Source organism: Zootoca vivipara, chromosome 3, assembly GCF_965207765.1.
Source record: "Zootoca vivipara chromosome 3, rZooViv2.hap1.1, whole genome shotgun sequence".
Classification (NCBI taxonomy): domain Eukaryota; kingdom Metazoa; phylum Chordata; class Lepidosauria; order Squamata; family Lacertidae; genus Zootoca; species Zootoca vivipara.
The window spans coordinates 116,020,172-116,039,523 of NC_142586.1; the positions used below are offsets into that span (position 1 = coordinate 116,020,172).

Sequence of the window (19,352 nt, forward strand, 5' to 3'; positions counted from 1 at the left end):
AGCTATTTGTGTGACCTGCCAACCTAACCTCCTTTGATCCTTTTGCTTCACAGCATCCTCTTTGCGGACATTGTGGGTTTCACGCAGCTGTCGTCCTACTGCAGCGCCCAGGAATTGGTGAAGCTTCTGAACGAGCTGTTTGCTCGCTTCGACAAGTTAGCAGCGGTAAGTTTCCTCGGCAGACCGTGTGTTCCTTCAGAGGGCGGCAGGCCGTGTGCCCCACAGAGGACATTAAGGTCCACAAATAATAACATACTGGAGATCCCGAGTCACAAGGTGGTTAGGTTGGCCTTGACCAGGACCAGGGCCTTCTCAGTACTGGCCCCGACCTGGTGGAACGCTCTGTCTCAGGAGACGAGGGCCCTGCGGGATTTGTCATCTTTTCGTAGGGCCTGCAAGACAGAGCTGTTCCGCTTGGCCTTTGGACTGACGCAGTCTGACCCCGGGGTTACCCTCCCCTAAGGTTTTATCTTATAATGGTTTTATCTTACTTGTAGATTTTTAATTTTAAAATTGAATTTTAACATTGTATTAATTTGCATTTTAATTGAATTGTTTCTTTTATACTTGCATTGATATTTTTGCTGTTAGCCGCCCTGAGCCCGGTCTTGACTGGGAAGGGTGGGGTATAAATAAAATTATTATTAATATTTGCCCTCTAGGATGCTGGCCGGACTGGTTGAGCTGGGGGTGGTGTGTCATGGGAACAGTCATTGTTCCACTTATACACCGCTTGTGTGTACAATTCCTTCTCCTGTGCAGTGCCAAGAGCCCAGGAACAGGGGGGACACAATTGTCCGAGCAGTGCTGAGCGCTGCCACCTTATTTTCTTGGTCTTGTGGGCGTTCTCAGAAAAGCGCTCCAGAGCATGAGATCAAAAGCGCTCAGGGACTGAGAGACTCATATCCTGGTAAACTGATACCTTTATATAGCTGCGTTTCCTGGAATATCAGAATATAAAACCTATTTACGAAGCCCAGGGACACATTATCCTCTGTTCTAATTCAGTCTCGATCAGGCTTTAGCCACTCTCTTCAGGAACAAGAGATTTCAACAAAAGATTAAGAAGAGTTTCCTGAGAGGGTGTGTGTGTGTGGGGGGGTGGATTTGCTTTTCATAAGTGGAACAGAACTGCCTTGGAAATGTTTTTTTTTGGGGGGGGTTGCCTTGATTAGAGAGTTTTAAGAAGGGGCTGGAGGGCCACCAATCAGGGACGCTGAATTTCCAGTGTTGGCAGAGGGCTGGATTGGATGGCCTTTGGGAAACCCCCCTAACTCTGTTGCTAGTAAAAAAGCTGGGCACTGCTTTGGAGCATGGGGTAAGCTAGTGTGGCAGAGTCAAAGCATAAGATGAGCATGGCTGCTGGATCAGGCCAGGGCCAGATTTAGGTTTGATGAGGCCCTAAGCTACTGAAGGTAATGGGGCCCTTTCCTATGTCCAGCTGTCCTTTGTCAACAACAGATGGTCGCTGTTTTTTGGGTTGAATATATGCTATATGGTCATTTATGGACCTCATGGGTATCTAAAGCCATTTGCACATGTTGCCGTGCAACCAGTCCATGCAGAATGTAGGCATCCTATATATAGAAATGAGCAAACCAGTGCTGCTGTATGTAGGTTTTATTCTATTTGTTATCTTATCTTATATTTTGTAAATGTACATCCAATTGTTTTTTTCTTTCATTTTTTTGTGGGCCCCCAAGAGAGTGGGGCCCTAAGCTTTAGCTTGTTTAGCTTATACATAAATCTGGCACTGGATCAAGCCAAAGGCCCATCTAGTCCAGACTCCTTTCACACCATCTCCAACCAGGTGCCCCCATGAGAAGCCCATATGCAGGACCCTTCCCACCCGTGATTCCTCCCAGTAACTACTGGTATTCACACTGGCTCTGATGGTGGAGTGAGAACAGTGGACAAGGACCCTAGGACAATAGGTTTCAAATCCCTGCTCAGTCACAATATTCCCTGGACCACCTTTGGCCAGTTGCTCCCAGTATAAGTTACCTCCCAGGGTTCGCCCTGGAACTGGCAGGCTATGCAGAGCCCTAGAAAATACATATTTTCCCCCATTAAGAAACAAAGACAAATAAATAAATGTATAAACCTCGGTGTTTTTTGGTTTCTAAGAATTCACAGGCAACGCTGGATGCTTTCTGCGAGTCTGTTGTATATTTTACAAACTTGTTCATTTCTTCAATATGCGTTTCAACACCTCTTAAGATGTCGTAAAACAAATTTTGCTTTTATCTAGCTTTGTATTTATTTCTTGCCCTTCAATCTAATGTCCCAGTGCTGGCTACAGCATCAAAAGCAACATTAAAGCAATTTAAAACAACTTACAACCATAGAAATCTGGTTCCTGAGACCAAGGGGCTAGTGTTTGTCTATATTTGGATACAGTTGGCTGCCATCTTGAATCAAGATGGCAGACCAAACTTTGAAAAGCACTGACTTTTTGTTTTTTAGGATTCCCAAGCAGAGCTGGGGTGGAGCCTGCTGGTCTTATAATAAAGAAGGGCTGAATGCCTTCAGTATTATGACCTATTATAATGCCAGCTGCTTAAAATCCACATTTTTGTGGCAGAGAAGAATAAACCATCAATAAACACTAGAGCAAAACTCCTCCTTTGTCTGTCTGGGAGCAGTTCTATGGCTGATCATTTGAATCCTCTTTAAGCTCATGTGATAATCCTTTTATACTACCAATATTATCTGCTTGGGAAATTGCTTCTTTTTAAAATTACTCTTGCAAATTTTCATGGTTACCTTCCTTTGTTGTTTAATTAAGGCCTTGTTCCGTTGGGAAATTAACAGGACTGGGTTGCTTGTGGTGGGTTAGTAAGATTTGTGAATGTGACTTGGAGAGAAGAAATGGCTTCTCTTTAACTGAGTGGAGAGGCTGAATGGATAAGGAGGGGCGTTTTGGGCTCCCAACGTTTTCTGTTAGGAGACTTCATTCCAAGCAGTGCAAGAAATTGTGCCCTAAAAACCAGTTTCAGCAGATCTGAAGGTCAGCATGGATAGAGCAGCCTGCCCTTTAAACAAATAATTTTGAATGCCATCAATATAAATACAAATGCTTTAAATATAAATGTTTTAAGTAGAAATATCTTTTTACGGATTGTTTTATTGTTCTATTCTTCATTTAAACTGCTTTGATGTGGTGGTTCTGTTTTTTGCACCTAAGCAGGATATAAATTTTATGAAATAATAAAACAAACAATTTTAACAACTGTGGCTGCTCATAACGTGGTGCTGATTAACTCCAAGGTTGCAGGTTCGATCCCCGTAAGGGGCAGCTGCATATTCTTGCATTGCAGGGGGTTGGACTAGATGATCCTCGGTGTCTCTTCCAGCTCTACAATTCCAGGATTCTCCTCTTTTTCTTTGGCGATCACTCGTAGCCGAGTAAGATTGTCTTCCATAAACGAGGTTTTAACAATGAGTCCGTAAGTGACTGTGGAGGCCAATTCTGGATCCACACATCCTTCCACAGTGAGGACATTGGTTTCCGGGCAGAAGTTGATCATGGTGTGCCTTCCTCTTAGCACATTTCTCCCTTGCGTCCTGAGTTCAAGTGTCTTCAAAGCCCATGACACCTTTAAACCTCTTTTGTTGGCCACCAGCATTACGTTTTCCATGAGGCGGATTTCTACATTATGTCCTGACAACCCTCCACTCTTGGAATTACTTCCTTTCCTTTTCCTTTTTCCTTTCCTGCTCTTCCAGAAATACCACCAGCTGCGCATCAAGATCCTGGGAGACTGCTACTACTGCATCTGTGGTCTGCCCGATTACCGGGAGGACCACGCCGTTTGTTCCATCTTGATGGGCCTTGCTATGGTGGACGCGATTTCGTAAGCATTCCTATTAATAAATTTATTTACCTGGTTTTCAAATTAAAATTTTGCAATCGCAAACATACATCATAAAAACAAGATTCCAAGGAATCTCCCGGACTTCCCTCGTCCCTTTGTGGGTCTTATTATTAACCATTTCCTCCCGCATCTTTTATAATAATACTCCAAATCTTCCACATCCCCATGGTATCCAAAGTTCATCATTAAGCTACAAGCCTTATTCAACTCCTACTAATGATTTTAACTGTTTACAATGGTTTTTAAGGTAAATTGTAAATTTCCCCCATTTCTATTTAAAATTCTGGTCTTCCTGATTTCTGATTCTTCTGGTCATTTTGGCATAATCCGCCAACTATTTCATAAGCAATTCCTGCCTGTTCTTCCAGTATTTTTGTGGCTCTTAACTCTTGGCATTGACTCTGGCTCCAGTTTTATTTGCCATCCACAGCTTCCTTCCTTTCTCTGGAAGGACTGTTGGTATTTCACGAGGGGGATCTGGAGTCATGCTGGAATGTTAGGCTGGCCCAATTAAAGCACATTTGAAGGCCCTATCACACCATCCCAACAAATCCACTTTCCCCCTTTTAATAAGCTTTTTAACTGTTTGGAAAGTGACGGCTAAGTGCACTGAAAAGTGTGGGATGAACGGAGGAGTGGTGGGAAGACACCTAAACACCCCACAAGGTTGAATGCAAGATGAATACATGTTATGTTGATTTTTATGTCATCTTCCAGCCCAAAAGGATCCCAGGAATAAACTTACAAATGAAATAATGCAAATACAAGCGATACAAATGATACATAGTCAAAATATTCAAAGAGTAAAAGGTAAAGGTACCCTTGAGCGTTAGGTCCAGTTGCGGACGACTCTGGGGTTGTGGCGCTCAACTTGCTTTACTGGCCGAGGGAGCCAGCGTTTGTCCACAGACAGCTTCCGGGTCATGTGGCCAGCATGACTAAGCCGCTTCTGGTGAACCAGAGCAGCGCACAGAAACACTGTTTACCTTCCTACCGGAGTGGTACCTATTTATCTACTTGCACTTTGACGTGCTTTCAAACTGCTAGGTGGGCAGGAGCTGGGACTGAGCAACGGGAGCTCACCCCATTGCGGGGATTCGAACCACCGCCCTAGGTTCAGTGGTTTAGACCATAGCGCCACCCATTATTCCAAGAGTAGTTTTTCTAAAAACCATACACATCCGTGTTCCTGCCAAAAAGGCAAACGATGTTCCCTGCAAAAATATTAAGAGAAGGCAATGATACTTCAGCAACATCTGACCTACAGACATTTGGTTATCCCCATAACCACATCAGCATGAATGCTCAATAAAGGCCAGGTGTAATCTAGCCTCTGCGTAAGCTTTGTGAAAGCAAAGCAGGATGAACGCTCAATAAACAGGTCATGGACCTGCGATAGCTCAGCCGATAGAGCATGAGACTAGATGGCCCTCTGTGGGAATGTTGAGGGTGGCAGGAGAGGATATGTTGTTTATTAATATCCTTCCTAACTTGCGCTAGCAAACTTCTTCAGAAAGCTGGTTGCAAACTCGTGTGAGTTTTTTAAGACAATAAGCAATTCAGTCTGGCTTGTCCAGATTGAGATATGCCCTAATCTTCCTGGTAAGACCCCTTTTGAATCCCTCCTAAAAGAATAAAGACACCACAGTCCTATTCATAAGTAACAAAAAGTAGTTTTAGTCCAAATCAGGCAGAGCACAGTGTGATCCCTGAAGGCAGACTGTAGGCTTAAAGTTGCAAACATGTACAAACAGGTTTAGCCCATATGGGAGATAACCTGGGGAACTGCTGTGGCAGCGAGAATTACAGTCTAGGTGATGCAGGAAGCAGGCAGGACAGACAGGAAGGTCGAAAAGAGGAAGGTAGCAGCGTGACTTTGCCTTTTGCCAGGTCTGGAAAGGTCACACCCACCCACTAGTCACATGCAAAAGGAAGGATGCTCCAGCCAGGAGGAGCAGGAAGTTTCAACTGGCTGGACCAAACATTCCCTTGCATGTCCACTCTAGCAAAACAAGGAATGTTGTACTTGACTGCTCCCAGTGGATTACATCCGACATCCTCGTGGTCTCTTCCAGCTCTATGATTTGGAGGAATCATTTCTCCTTCCTTCCTTCCTCCCTCCCTCCCTCCCTCCCACCCACAAAGATCCATTGTTGAGATGGTTCTCCTGGGACACTTTTCCTGCTCTTTCCTGAAATCTGTGGGATCAGAGATTTGCAGCCCCAAATTTGGCTGCTTCATCTGGTGTGTACAGATCTCCCAGAGGCATGGACTTGCCTGTAATATTTCTCTGATGGGTTAGGATCTTTGGGCCACCTCCCTGCCTTCTTTGAACTAAGCAAGTATTCTTCCTTCCCTGACTCAAGCCAGGATTCTCACACCTTGTGCTTCTTCTCCTAAGGAGGGGGCCCGAATCCAGCTCTCCAGGCCTCTCTACGTGGCCCTTGGGACAATCACCAGGCTGCGCCCCCTCCTCCCCAGGGCCCTCTCCCCAAGCCACACACTGCCCCTTGCTCGCCTGGAGGGAGCAGAAAGAGGGGGAGAAACTAGAGAGAAGAAACTGGCCTCCTAAGGAAAAAAAATGGCATTTGTTGCTCCACCCACTTTTGTCTCTCACTCCAGACATTGGCATGTGGCCCCCAGAAAGTTTGTCCAGTAGGGAATGCGGCCCACAGGCTCAAAATGGTTCCTCTTATTAACGCCTGGCTGCTTCTGAGCTGTGAGCTTTCATATGGCTGGAGACCTTTCTCCACAGATCTTCTTTCCGCCCACAGAGTTTATCGCTAAACAGTCTCCCTCTCCCGCTAATTATTCCTCCTCATTTTTCTAAAACAAAACTCGGTGCTGAACTGAGGTCTCAGGGATGGAAAGCTCTTATGTTTATGGAAAATTACCAGGGGATAGCAATGAAAGCTGGCTTAGTAGCTCGTTTATAGAAACAAGGGACAATCGTTTAAATTCCAGGCGTGCAAGAAGGGAGAGAGGAGTGGTGGGCTGCTCAACTCTGTTTTTTTGGAAACTCAGATCTCTTTCGCTGTATGAATCATGGAGTCCTGCTCTGTAGGATTCACAGCTGAAGAATCCCTGACCGATGACCACCCAACTTCTGTTTAGAAACCTCCAATGGAGGAGAGTTCTCCACCTCCCGAAAGAGTCTGTTCCACTGTCAAACAGCTCTTACTGTCAGGAAGCCCTTCCTGATGTTTGGTGGCAACATCTCACACCCCTTGTCCATAATCTAATAGAGATGTCTTCTTAAGAACACAATACAAACCTGCTAGATCAGGCCAGTGGCCCATCAAGTCCAGCATCCTGTTCTCACAGTGCCAACTCTCTTCCCTCCTGCGGTTTCCAGCAACTGGGTTTCAGAAGCGTTGCTTCCTCCAACTGTGGAGGCAGAGCAGAGCTCTCCTGGCTAGGAGCCATTGATAGCCGTCCTCCTCCTCCATGGATTTGTGGCCACCCCTGCCTCAATGTGGGAGTGAGTTATATGTGCCTCTTCAGGCCTGCTGCTCAAGTTCCTAAACTTTTGGCTCAAAGTCATTTTTAAAAAGTCAAGCACAAGGGTTGTGTTTTTTTCCTATTATCTATCATCTATCTATCTAATCTCGCTCTCATCTATATCTTTATATCTTATCTTTGTTGTTGTTTAGTCGTTTAGTCATGTCCGACTCTTCGTGACCCCATGGACCAGAGCACGCCAGGCACTCCTGTCTTCCACTGCCTCCCGCAGTTTGGTCAGACTCATGTTCGTAGCTTCGAGAACACTGTCCAACCATCTCGTCCTCTGTCGTCCCCTTCTCCTTGTGCCCTCAATCTTTCCCAACATCAGGGTCTTTTCCAGGGAGTCTTCTCTTCTCATGAGGTGGCCAAAGTATTGGAGCCTCAGCTCAGGGCTGATTTCCTTCAGAATGGATAGGTTTGATCTTCTTGCAGTCCGTGGGACTCTCAAGAGTCTCCTCCAGCACCATAATTCAAAAGCATCAATTATTCGGCGATCAGCCTTCTTTATGGTCCAGCTCTCACTTCCATACATCACTACTGGGAAAACCATAGATTTAACTATACGGACCTTTGTAGGCAAGGTGATATCTCTGCTTTTTATCTTATCTTACCTTATCTCTATTTAATATCTGTCTATCATCTATCTATCTATCTATCTATCTATCTATCTATCTATCTATCTATCTATCTATCTATATCTATCTATCACCTGTTATTTCTAACCATGCCCTGGGCCCCCCAACCTCTCGCACTGAAAGCTAATAAATGAAAAGAAAGAGAGTCTCCCCATGTGATGCTAAGACAATAACCTTGCACATACACTATGGAAAAGAGTGCAAGTTTGCCACCCCCTTCTCTCCCCCCCCCCACCTCTCCTCTCCCCTAACCTTATATTGTATACAACATTTAAAGTTTCACATTGAATAGAACTCTTTTCATGATCCGAAAAGAGAGACAAAGTGAGTTGTTGTTGTTAATTATTATTATTTGAATTTATATACTGTCCTATACCCAGAGGTCTCAGGGCAGTTCATAGAACAAAATCAAAATATAAAACCCCAAAATATATAATCAAAATAAAAACAACAACCCAATAAACCCCCCCAAACCTCCACATTTTAAAAAAGGTATAGGATAGGGGACTTTGGTAACCTAAGAAAACCTCTCATAAAAACCATTTAAAAACCCCAATGTTGACAACAATTTAAAGCAACTTGCGTTGGAAACTTTTAAAAGTGTCCAGGGAAAGCAGCCAAAGGAATGACAAACAAAGGCTCGCTGGTTGTCTGTGAGCTGCTGGGGACAGGTTTTTGTTTTCTGAGAATTGAACTGAGTGTTTGTTGTCCCCGTGGGCTCCTTTCTCCCCAGCTACGTCCGAGAGAAGACCAAAACAGACGTGGACATGCGCGTGGGGGTCCACAGCGGCACCGTCCTGGGCGGGGTCCTCGGCCAGAAGCGCTGGCAGTACGATGTGTGGTCCACAGACGTGACAGTGGCAAATAAGATGGAAGCCGGTGGCATCCCAGGGTGAGAGCCTTCTGGGACGATGGGAGTTTCCCCACTGCTTTCTAAATGTCCTGTGTCTGGGATGGAAATCATTCCAGCATCTTAGGCTTGCTAAGATGTTTAAGACTGAATCAGATAAGTGCTGGAGATGCAATGAGGTTGAGGGGTATGTTCTTTCATATGTGGTGGACCTGTAAAAGGGTAAAAGAGTATTGGGAAATAATTCATAATGAATTGAAATTTTTTTTAAAAGCACTTCCCCCCCCCAAAAAAACGACCAGAGTCAGACGGGTCAGACGGAAATTCCCAAGTGTCTAAAAATGTTATTTATGTCGTCGTCTTCTTCTTCTTCTTTGGTGATCACTCGTAGCTGAGTAAGATTGTCTTCCATAAACATGTATGCCACTACTGTGGCCTGTGTTTTGTGAGCCGAAAAATGGAAAGCAGGCAACTTAAACTGGTGGAATATGCGCAGCTTGCGGACCTAACATAGAGAATAAGAGAACAAGAAGAACATGCGTTTAAAAAAGATTGGAAAATGTTTATTGAGTATATGGGGGGAAATTGTGTATACTTGAAAAAGTTGGCACCATTAAGATAAATTCAACAGTATAAATAAGTTTTGATGGATGTAATAATGGAATACTTAATGGTTTAGTTTATGTAAAACATGCAGGGATTTATGACATGCAAAATGAACCATGGAAAGAGAAGATGGGAAGTATTTTAAGGTTGTTTAAATGAATACTCTAAATTGTGAAACAGAAAATTTATGTGTGTGGGGGGGGGGGATCATTCCAGCAGGCGAGAAAGAAGAGAGGACAAAAGAAATAGGAAATACAGAGAGAATCGTGTTTCTTTTCATAAACTCATGCTATACAGCCATTGTGGTCTAGTGGGTTGGAAAGCAGAAACTCCCAGGCTCAGACCCCCACCCACCTATGGCATCCACTGGGTGACCTTGGGCCAGTCACCTTAACCTACTTAAAAAGGTTGTTGCAAGCAGACTATTTTTGGGGGTGGGGGTGGTGGAACTATAGCCAAATGAAAGCTATGCAGTAGTTCTCATTTACCTTCTGCAACCACCCCCACAAAGCTGAAAGCATTTCACTGGTTCAGGTATTTAGCAGGAAGCCCAGAACTCTTGCCCCATTCTGCCTGCACAGGAGAATGAGCTGTAGTGAACAGGATTTGAATAATAGGCAAGGGAAGGTGAATAAATAAATGGTTGTAAAAGAAGTTGTAATAGAATTGAAAATAAATGGCAGTTACGGCAGCAGGTCAAGGAGGAGAACAGGAACATCGTGGACGTAAGGAGGGGAAGTAAAAATGTAAGAAATTATTCACTGAAAGTAAATTGAATAATGTCAAGTTTTGCGTAAAAAGCTAATAAAAATATTATTATTTTTAAAAAAGAAGGCAAGGCGAGGAGGAGAGCTCAACATACAGATACATGGTTGTTGTTTTTACTGCTTCCCCATTTTACGTGGAATGTGTTGTTTCGCACGTTGATCTTCACAAACAGGGGTGAAGAACTGTGGCTCTCTGGACTACAACTCCCATCACCTGCGACCATTGGCCATGCTGGCAGGGGCTGTTGGGATCTGGAGCGCAGCAACCTCTGGAGGTCTCTGGTTCCCTACCTCTTTTTTTCTCCCCACCCGGCGCTGGGGCTGTCTACTCGGCCGTGTTTCCCCCCTCCCTCGTAAGCTGTCAGAAATGGTTGCTTCGGGGCAAGGATCAGGCCAAAGAGCGAAACGCAGCCAGCCGAAAAGCAAAAGGAGCTCATAAATGTGCATCATTCCGAGAGGGTCAATGGCGTGGGCCTTTCGTGCGTCTGCTTAGGAGGCAAAGGGGCTTGGCTATTAATAGCGCTATCTGGGCTTTATTTAGAAGTTGCAGTACCACCCCCACAGCCCTGAAATGCTAAAGGACTGGCCAGCTGTGGCTTCTGTGAAGGCCGGATTTGGGGAGTTCTGTTCCAGCATCACTGCTTGACAGCTAAAAAGTAAAATGAGAGAGCCAAGCATCGGAGCTGGTCAGATTACTTCCTCCTAGAATCATAGAATCATAGAGTTGGAAGAGACCACGAGGGCCATCCAGTCCAACCCCCTGCCAAGCAGGAAACACCATCAAAGCATTCTTGACATATGCCTGTCAAGCCTCTGCTTAAAGACCTCCAAAGAAGGAGACTCCACCACACTCCTTGGTAGCAAATTCCACTGCCGAACAGCTCTTACTGTCAGGAAGTTCTTCCTAATGTTGAGGTGGAATCTTCTTTCTTGTAGTTTGAATCCATTGCTCCGTGTCTGCTTCTCTGGAGCAGCAGAAAACAATCTTTCTCCCTCCTCCATATGATATCCTTTCATATATTTGAACATGGCTATCATATCACTTCTCCTCTTCTTCTGTCAACCTACGTCAAGCCCTATTTCAGAGCTGGGCAATATGTGCCACCCAGGCGTTTATCCTATTCAATTCCTTTATGTATTAACAATGAACTGCGTCCAGTTCTGGGCGCCACAATTTAAGGAGGATATTGACAAGCTGTAAGGTTGGGCAGAGGAGGGTCTGGAAAGCAAGCCTTGTGAGGAACAGTTGAGGGAATCGGGGATGTTTAGCCTGGAAAAGAGGAGACTGAGAGGAGATACGAGAGCCATCTTCAAATATCTCAAGGGCTGTCACATGGAAGAGGGAATAAGCTTGTTTTCTCCTGCTCTGGAGGGTAGGACCCAAACCAATGGATTCAAGTTACAATAAAAAAAAGAGCCCAACTAAACATCAGGAAGAACTTTCTGATGGTAAGAGCTGTTTGACGGTGAAACAGACTCCCACAATAAGTTTTTAAGCAGAGGTTGAGATTCCTGCATTGCAGGCGGTTGGATGACCCTTGGGGTCACCTTCCGACTCTACAGTTCTATGATTCTGTGAATTTTCGTACACCACAATTTCATTAAAAAACAAACAAACATCCAAGCAGTTTACAACTAGTTTAAACTGTTGGAACTCCAACTCTTATCGGCACCAGCCGCCCATGACCAAGGGATGATGGGAATTGTAGTCCAACGACATCTAGAGTACCACAGAGGCCCCCCAGCCACGCTCTGGCTTTTCCTGCAGCCTCCCCTTCCGTTACCTCTGACCTCTGTCCTTGGCAATGACCACCTTGCTTTCGATGTGGCCCTTTCAGGCGTGTGCACATCTCTCAGAGCACCATGGACTGCCTAAAGGGGGAGTTTGAGGTGGAGCCGGGAGACGGTGGGGCTCGCTGCGAATACCTGAAGGAGAAGGGGATCGTCACCTACCTCATCGTGGTGACCAACAAGCCGCTCAAGAATGGGATCAATGGTGTGGTGAGTGTTCTCGGCTCATAGGGACGCATGTCCCATTTGCCCAATGTCAGGGCTGGCACCGCATGGATCCTGTGGAAGCAGAGGAAGTTTGGCCTTGCAGTGCTCTGGGGTTGGGCCTTCCGGTTCCTACGTTGCAGTAGATTGGGGAGTAGCCAATGTGTTGCCCTCCATCTCTTGCCATCAGCCCCAGCCAGCATGACCAAGGGTTGTGGTCTGATAAAACCTGGAGAGCACCATGTTGGCAAACCCTGCCCAGAACACTGAGAAAGCTGAGATTTCTCCATAGCAGGGGGGTTGGACTAGATGACCCTTGGGGTTGCCTTTCAGCTCTACGATCCATTTCAAAGCAAAGACGATAGAAGATCGGACTTGCTGTCATTTTCTTGCACCAGAGCTGGGCTGGTTGGCGAATCAGACGCTTATGTTACGAGTCTTTCCCAAGCTGGTGCCCTCTGGATCTTTGGACTACAACTCCCATTAGCGCCAGCCGGCACTCCTGGTGGGAGTTGTGGTCCAGAACACCTGGAGGGTGCCAGCTTGGGGGAAGCTGCTGCTGTAGGCGAACGAGTGAAAAGGGATTTGATGGTGGGAGTCTGCTTCTCTGCCTCAGTTGGTCTCCTCCATGTGCTACATTTCCATTCCAATCCACTTGGGCGCTGAGGATCAATAGTTGATTAACAAGCCTAGTTCTCCGTTCAGCCAGGAATTTAAATAGCCTGTCCCAGCGGGCTAATTGCTCTCAGGGTTAAAGAGGATGCCTTCTGTTTGTCTATAGCTGGAGGCAGCAATGCTTCTGAATATTGGTTGCTGGGGAGAGGGGAGAGGGCTCTTGGGTTCGAATCCTGCTTGCAGGTTTCAGGCAGGCATCTGGTTGGCCACTGTGAGAACGGAATGACGAAGGGGATGGGGCCACTTCTGTACAAGAAAATATTGCAGCATTCGGGACTTTTCAGTTCAGAGAAATCGGAAGCAAAAGGGGATGCGATAGAAGTTTAAAAACAGGAAGCATCCCTCCGAAAAGCCCCCCGTATGCGATTCAAAATAAAACTGTAGAATACAATTTCAATATAAACAAAACATGTATTTATTGCAACACGTGACTAGATCTGACTCCTCTAATTTGAGTTGCGTTAATAGGACACCCCCTGGTAAGTAATAAAAAGGAAAATGGGGGGAGCATGTGGAATGGAGTGCAAGGAAATCTTAACCTTCCTCTCCCATCAGGACTACTTGGATGCTTAAAAAAAAAAAAAGAAGAAGTATCAAATCCCCCCCCCTTTTGAGTCTGCTTTTCTGGTGCCCTAAGCACATGCTCAGTCTGCCTATTGCGTAATTCAGCACTGGGTCCTAGAATGGATCGTAGTCCAACCCCCTGCAATAGGTTTGAGCCCTAGTTGCTCTGACCCTCTAGTTTTGAAAGGCCTCAGGAAGGGGCAGAGGAAGGGGTGTGTGGTGGGGGTGGTACGCCCCGGGTGTCACCACTGAGGGGGGTGACAAAATGCCAGGTGGCACTCACCATGGGGCCAGCAGCGTGGCGAAGCCACACACCTCTTCTGGGCTCTGCGCTGCCCCAAATGGTCCGCCTGCCGCCTCCCCCCCCCCAGCTGTAAGGGGTGGGAAGTGGGAAGAGGCAGGCAGACTCTTCCGAGGCCCCGCGGAGCGTCCTGCCCCGACTTGCCCCGCCCCCACGGGTGCCTGGCCCCGCCCCTGGGCGCAGGGCCTTGGACCTCCTGTGCCCATGCCCTTGTTTCTCTCTGCAGAAGCTGTCCGTCTCTTCCTCCCACGGCGAGTCGCCGCAGCTGATCAACACCAAGGAGTGCAACGGGAGCATCAACACCACTTGCACGACCCCCGACGAGGCGGAGGAGTCGGACACCAGGGTATGCTGGGGTGTTGGGGAAGGCCGAGAAAGAGCCACAGGGCCAGAATGCACACACTCAAATGGAAAGCAGATGGGAATTAAGAACATTTGCACACCTGGGCATTCTTACAGGTTTGGAGAATATCTAAGCAGCTGCTCCCCTCCAACGTACAGCAGAAGTCGCCTGAGGCGATGCACACTTTTTTAGAAACATTTTTTTTAAGATACTTTTTTTTAGAAATTTGAAAACACAAGTTGTTTGTTTGTTCAAAGCATGTATCCCTCTCCCTTCAGCTGAGAGAGGTTTCCAGACTGGCTTACAAAGATCAATAATGACCATCATAAAAATAATGGAGCTACAGAGCCATAAAAAGATGACAAAATTCAGCGGGAGGCTCAAGGATGACAAAATTCAGCGGGAGACTCAAGGATGACAAAATTCAGCGGGAGACTCAAGGATCTGCACACCAGCCACAGAATAGGCTGGAATATCTGGGCATTTATTTGTTTTTTTTTTAAAGCCTTCTACAGAGTTGAGGACCCTGCAGGCATCTTTGGGGAGAAAAGCATCCCAAAGGGGAGCAAAGGTCTCCTCTGCAGTCGTCACCTGCCTGGCTTCTGGTGGTGGGAGGACTGTGAGGAGGACGGCCACAGAGGATGGCCATTCAGCTTGAGCAAAGATCTATTGCAGGCTCAGGATCCCACGCCACAAACCCCAGTGATTCTGCTCAATCCCCCCACTCCCTCAATAGTGTTGTGAGATTTCACCAGGAACTGACCGTGTGCTCTGACACCTATTATTTCCAGTCTTGAGGGCTAGAAACTTGGCTTTGTTTTAAGTGAAACTTGGGATGATGAAGGTCCTGAGCTGAAGCAAAAACAAATAGATGTAGAGCAGGCAAACTTTGGGATGGATTTACAGGAGGAAAGGCTTCTGTTGTTTTGTTTCACTTGCTTGCACCATGCCTTCAGTCTTGGGTGGCTTAATCAACACTTATCCTCTCTGCTTCCCTGTTGAATGAAAATGCATTTCTAGAACTCCTTGGCCAAGAAGAGCTGTCTCTGCACAAACACACACCACTTCCTGGCCCCTGGTGTGAGATTTTACATTTGTATTCCCTTTTAAAAACATGAAATATATGTGCTGTCTTTCCTGCAAGGAGCTAAGTTCACCCAGCGGTCTTTGTGGGAATTTGAATCCCCAGACCCCCAGGCCCTAGCCTGGCACCCTAACCACTGCACCAAACTGCCTCTTCCCTTTTGCTCAGGTGGTGAACCCCTCCTTCCCCAACCCGCGGCGGCGCCTGCGCTTGCGTGACCTGGCCGAGAGGGTGGTGGACGCCTCCGAGAACGAGCAGGAGCTCAACAAGCTGCTGAATGAGGCCTTGTTGGAGAGGGAGTCGGTGCAGGCGTAAGTCTCCCCTCTTCGCCATACCTTGGGGGCATCTGGTGTGGTTGGGGGTCGGAGGGAAATGTGGTCGAAAGCAGCTGGAGGGAACCCATATAGGGTTAATGCCCAGATACGGAAGGCTTTGCTTATTTTCTGTTAGGGTTTTTAGACCCTTTATACCCGCCACCTTTCTTCCATCATGGAACCCAAGGTGGTTCTTAAGCGGTTTTCCATCCAGGCTTAGCATCAGCAAGGCAGTGCAATTGTGTGTCCTCAGACCACGTCCCAGGAGCAAATACCTGATTTACCATTTTGGTCCAGCATCCTGTGGCCAACCAAATTCTCTCCCAAGGGAAACCCACAACCAGGACCTCAACGCAGGAGCCCTCTCCCCTCCTGTGGCAGGCGGAAGGATTGCTGCCTCCAGCAGTGGAGGTAGACCGGGGTTTCCCAAAACTTGGGTCTCCAGCTCTTGTTGGACTACAACTCCCATCAACCCTGTCCACTGGTCGTGCTAGCTAGGGATGAGGGGAGTTGTAGTCCAACAACAGACGGAGACCCAAGTTTGGGAAATGATGGGGTGTAGAGCATAGCCATCAGGGTGGTTGTTGTTGTTTAGTCATTTAGTCGTGTCCGACTCTTCGTGACCCCATGGACCATAGCACGCCAGGCACTCCTGTCCTCCACTGCCTCCCGCAGTCTGGTCAAACTCATGTTGGTAGCTTCGAGAACACTGTCCAACCATCTCGTCCTCTGTCGTCCCCTTCTCCTAGTGCACTCCATCTTTCCCAACATCAGGGTCTTTTCCAGGGAGTCTTCTCTTCTCATGAGGTGGCCAAAGTATTGGAGGGTTAGCTTCATCAGGGTTAGCAGCCATCAAGGTTAGCAGCCCTTAAAAGCCTTGTTCTCCATGTGGAATGCTCAGATAGGAGACAATTAAAAAATGCCTTCGATAACCTGGTTGGCTGGCATCTGGATGTCTTGGGAGACCAGGGGAGGGTGCACCTCAGGGGGTGAAGAAGACCACTGCCAGTCAGAGTATGTAGCACTGACCTAGATGGGCCATGGTGTGATTTTGCATGAGACGGCTGTACAGTGGACCTGAGGACTCTTCTCAGGCACAAGGACATAGAAGGATGGCCCATCTAGGGCAGAATCCTGGTCTCACAATGGCCGGCTGCATGCCTGTGGGAAGCCAACAAGCAGGACCTACGAGCAGCAGCCCTCACCTGTAAGATTTCCAGCAACAGGGATGCTGCCTCTAGCAGCCATGGAGGTGGGGCATAGCTGTCCTGCAGACCTTCTAGGAATCGTAAGTTCTCTGCACTTCTCATGTTTCTGGCAGGATGAAGGGCAGATCCACCTATCGACTCTCCATGCGCTTCATCGACCCCGAAATGGAGACGCGGTACTCCGTGGAAAAGGAGAAGCAGAGCGGGGCGGCCTTCAGCTGTTCCTGCGTCGTCCTCTTCTTCACCGCCCTCGTGGAGATCTTCATTGATCCACAGTGAGTGCAGCTTGGTCTGTGTCCAGGGCCTGCAGGACTCTGCCAAAAGACATGCATGTCAAAGCTAGGGGCTCAACCATTATTTGTTCCTTTTGGTGCTTTTAAGCTGTCAAGTGTTTTGCAAGGATTTGGGTGCATATATATATAGCAGTTCAAAAGCACGTCAAAATGCAAGTAGATAAATAGGAACCGCTACAGCGGGAAGGTAAACGGCGTTTCCGTGTGCTGCTCTGGTTCGCCAGAAGCGGCTTTGTCATGCTGGCCACATGACCTGGAAGCTGTACGCCGGCTCTCTCGGCCAATAATGTGAGATGAGCGCGCAACCCCAGAGTCGGTCACGACTGGACCTAATGGTCAGGGCTCCCTTTATATATATATATATATATATATATATATATATATATATATATATGTATGTATGTATATGTATATATATACACACACACACACACACACACACACACACACACACACACATACAGTGGTACCTCTACTTATGAATTTAATGCGTTCCGAACGCACATTTGTAAGTCGAAAAAAATTCTTCGTATCTGAAGAAGTGTGCATGCACACGAAAGCTCATACCAAAATATAAACTTAGTTGGTCTTTAAGGTGCTACTGAAGGAATTTTTATATTTTGCTTCGAAAAAAATTGTAAGTCGAATCCCATAGGAATGCATTGGAAGAAAAAAATCGTAAGTAGAAGCAACCCTATCTAAAAATTCGTAAGTAGAAAAAATCCTATCTAAACCGCATCCAAGATGGCAGACGGAGCTCCATTCGTAAGTAGAATTATTTGTAAGTAGAGGTACCACTGTGTGTGTGTGTGTGTGTGTGTGTGTGTGTGTGGATCAATGCACCCTGTTACCCTAGTGAGACAAATCCACCGAAACACACACACAAAACAACTTTAGGAAAGTGATGGGAAAGTGTTTATAGGGAAACCCTATGAACACCCCCAAGCAAATCAGGATGGATATTTAAAACATTAAAACATTCAACATTAAAAAATCTCGGGTAAGCTTTGTGTAGAGATGTGAAGAGCTGGAAAAAAACTGGAAACATGGGGGGTGGGGTGGGCATTTCCTCTCATTTCCTGTCTCTTCTTTTTTCAGAAACAAGGTGGGGGATGGACTCAGAAAAATTGGGGCCGGGGAAGAATGGGAATTCCTCTGCTGCAATTTTTCTGCCCCCCCCCCCCCGCCGTTTGACATCTCCAGTTTTATGCAAGAAAGCTGGGATGAATGCTGAAAAAAGCAGACTTCCTAGAGACACCCTTAACCCTGGAAATCTCAGGGCAGCCCTGGCCTGAAGCCTGCAGAACATCTGCTAGAGCAGGTGTCAGCAAACTTTTTCAGCAGGGGGCCGGTCCACTGTCCCTCAGACCTTGTGGGGGGCCGGACTGTATTTTGAAGGAAAAAAATGAATGAATTCCTATGCCCCACAAATAACCCAGAGATGCATTTTAAATAAAAGGACACATTCTACTCATGTAAAAACATGCTGATTCCCGGACCGTCTGCGGGTTGGATTTAGAAGCCGATTGGGCCAGATCCGGCCCCCGGGCCTTAGTTTGGGAACCCCTGTGCTAGAGGCTGATGAGAAGGTCTTCTCCTTCCACCCACGTTCCATCTTAAGACAATGAGCAACCTAGGCTGGTTGCCTCCAGATGGCCCTCTTTGCAGAGCATTCATTGGTCTGCACGAGGTTCAGGAGGAGGTCACACGGCACTGGCTGTTTATTGACCCAGTGCTAACCACTGCACCACACTGCCTTTCATTATGTGCTTTTAGATTTATTTTTTCTCAGCCGAGAATTCTGCTGCCTCTAAAGTCTGGGTAGAGCAATGGATCTTTGACTTCCATTTTGCCTTTCTCTTTTTCTTTCTGCCTTGCAGGCTGATGACAAATTATGTGACGTTTGTTGTCGGGGAGGTCTTGCTGCTCATCCTTACCCTCTGCTCTCTGGCTGCCATCTTTCCCAGGGTAAGGGCCTCTCCCCAATGCCTCTCCCTTCCCCTCTCAACACGACATACACACCCACTGAATGCACAGTCATTACCCAAATGCATCCATCAAGTGTATCTTGTGCCCTTTCTTGCAATGAAGCTCAGGGTGGGCTTGTGGGGAAATAAGACTCCTGCCCCCCAAGGAATTCCTTCTGCACTGGGGCTCCACCTTTCTCCAGGACTCAGCCTGGGGGAAATCTGCTTCCATTGTGTTAGCGCTCAGTAATGTGTCCCAGCAGCTCTATCAACTCCCCTGTTCTCTCGCACACGTGTTCATGCTCTGGTTCTCTCCCGCTTGGACTACTGCAATGCGCTCTATGTGGGGCTACCTTTGAAGGTGACCC

The 19,352-nt window shown here is 46.9% G+C and overlaps 1 protein-coding gene across 1 annotated transcript in view; it reads left to right on the forward strand.

The window, feature by feature from the left end:
- Nucleotides 1–19,352, forward strand: part of ADCY3 (adenylate cyclase 3) — an 80,625-nt gene that overhangs the window by 48,707 nt on the left and 12,566 nt on the right. Inside the window, exons 5-12 of the mRNA XM_035110846.3 lie at nt 54–165; nt 3,730–3,857; nt 8,751–8,909; nt 12,079–12,241; nt 14,002–14,121; nt 15,371–15,513; nt 16,838–16,999; nt 18,898–18,985. Coding sequence (XP_034966737.1) covers nt 54–165; nt 3,730–3,857; nt 8,751–8,909; nt 12,079–12,241; nt 14,002–14,121; nt 15,371–15,513; nt 16,838–16,999; nt 18,898–18,985 — 1,075 coding nt within the window. The remainder of the gene's footprint in view (nt 1–53; nt 166–3,729; nt 3,858–8,750; nt 8,910–12,078; nt 12,242–14,001; nt 14,122–15,370; nt 15,514–16,837; nt 17,000–18,897; nt 18,986–19,352) is intronic.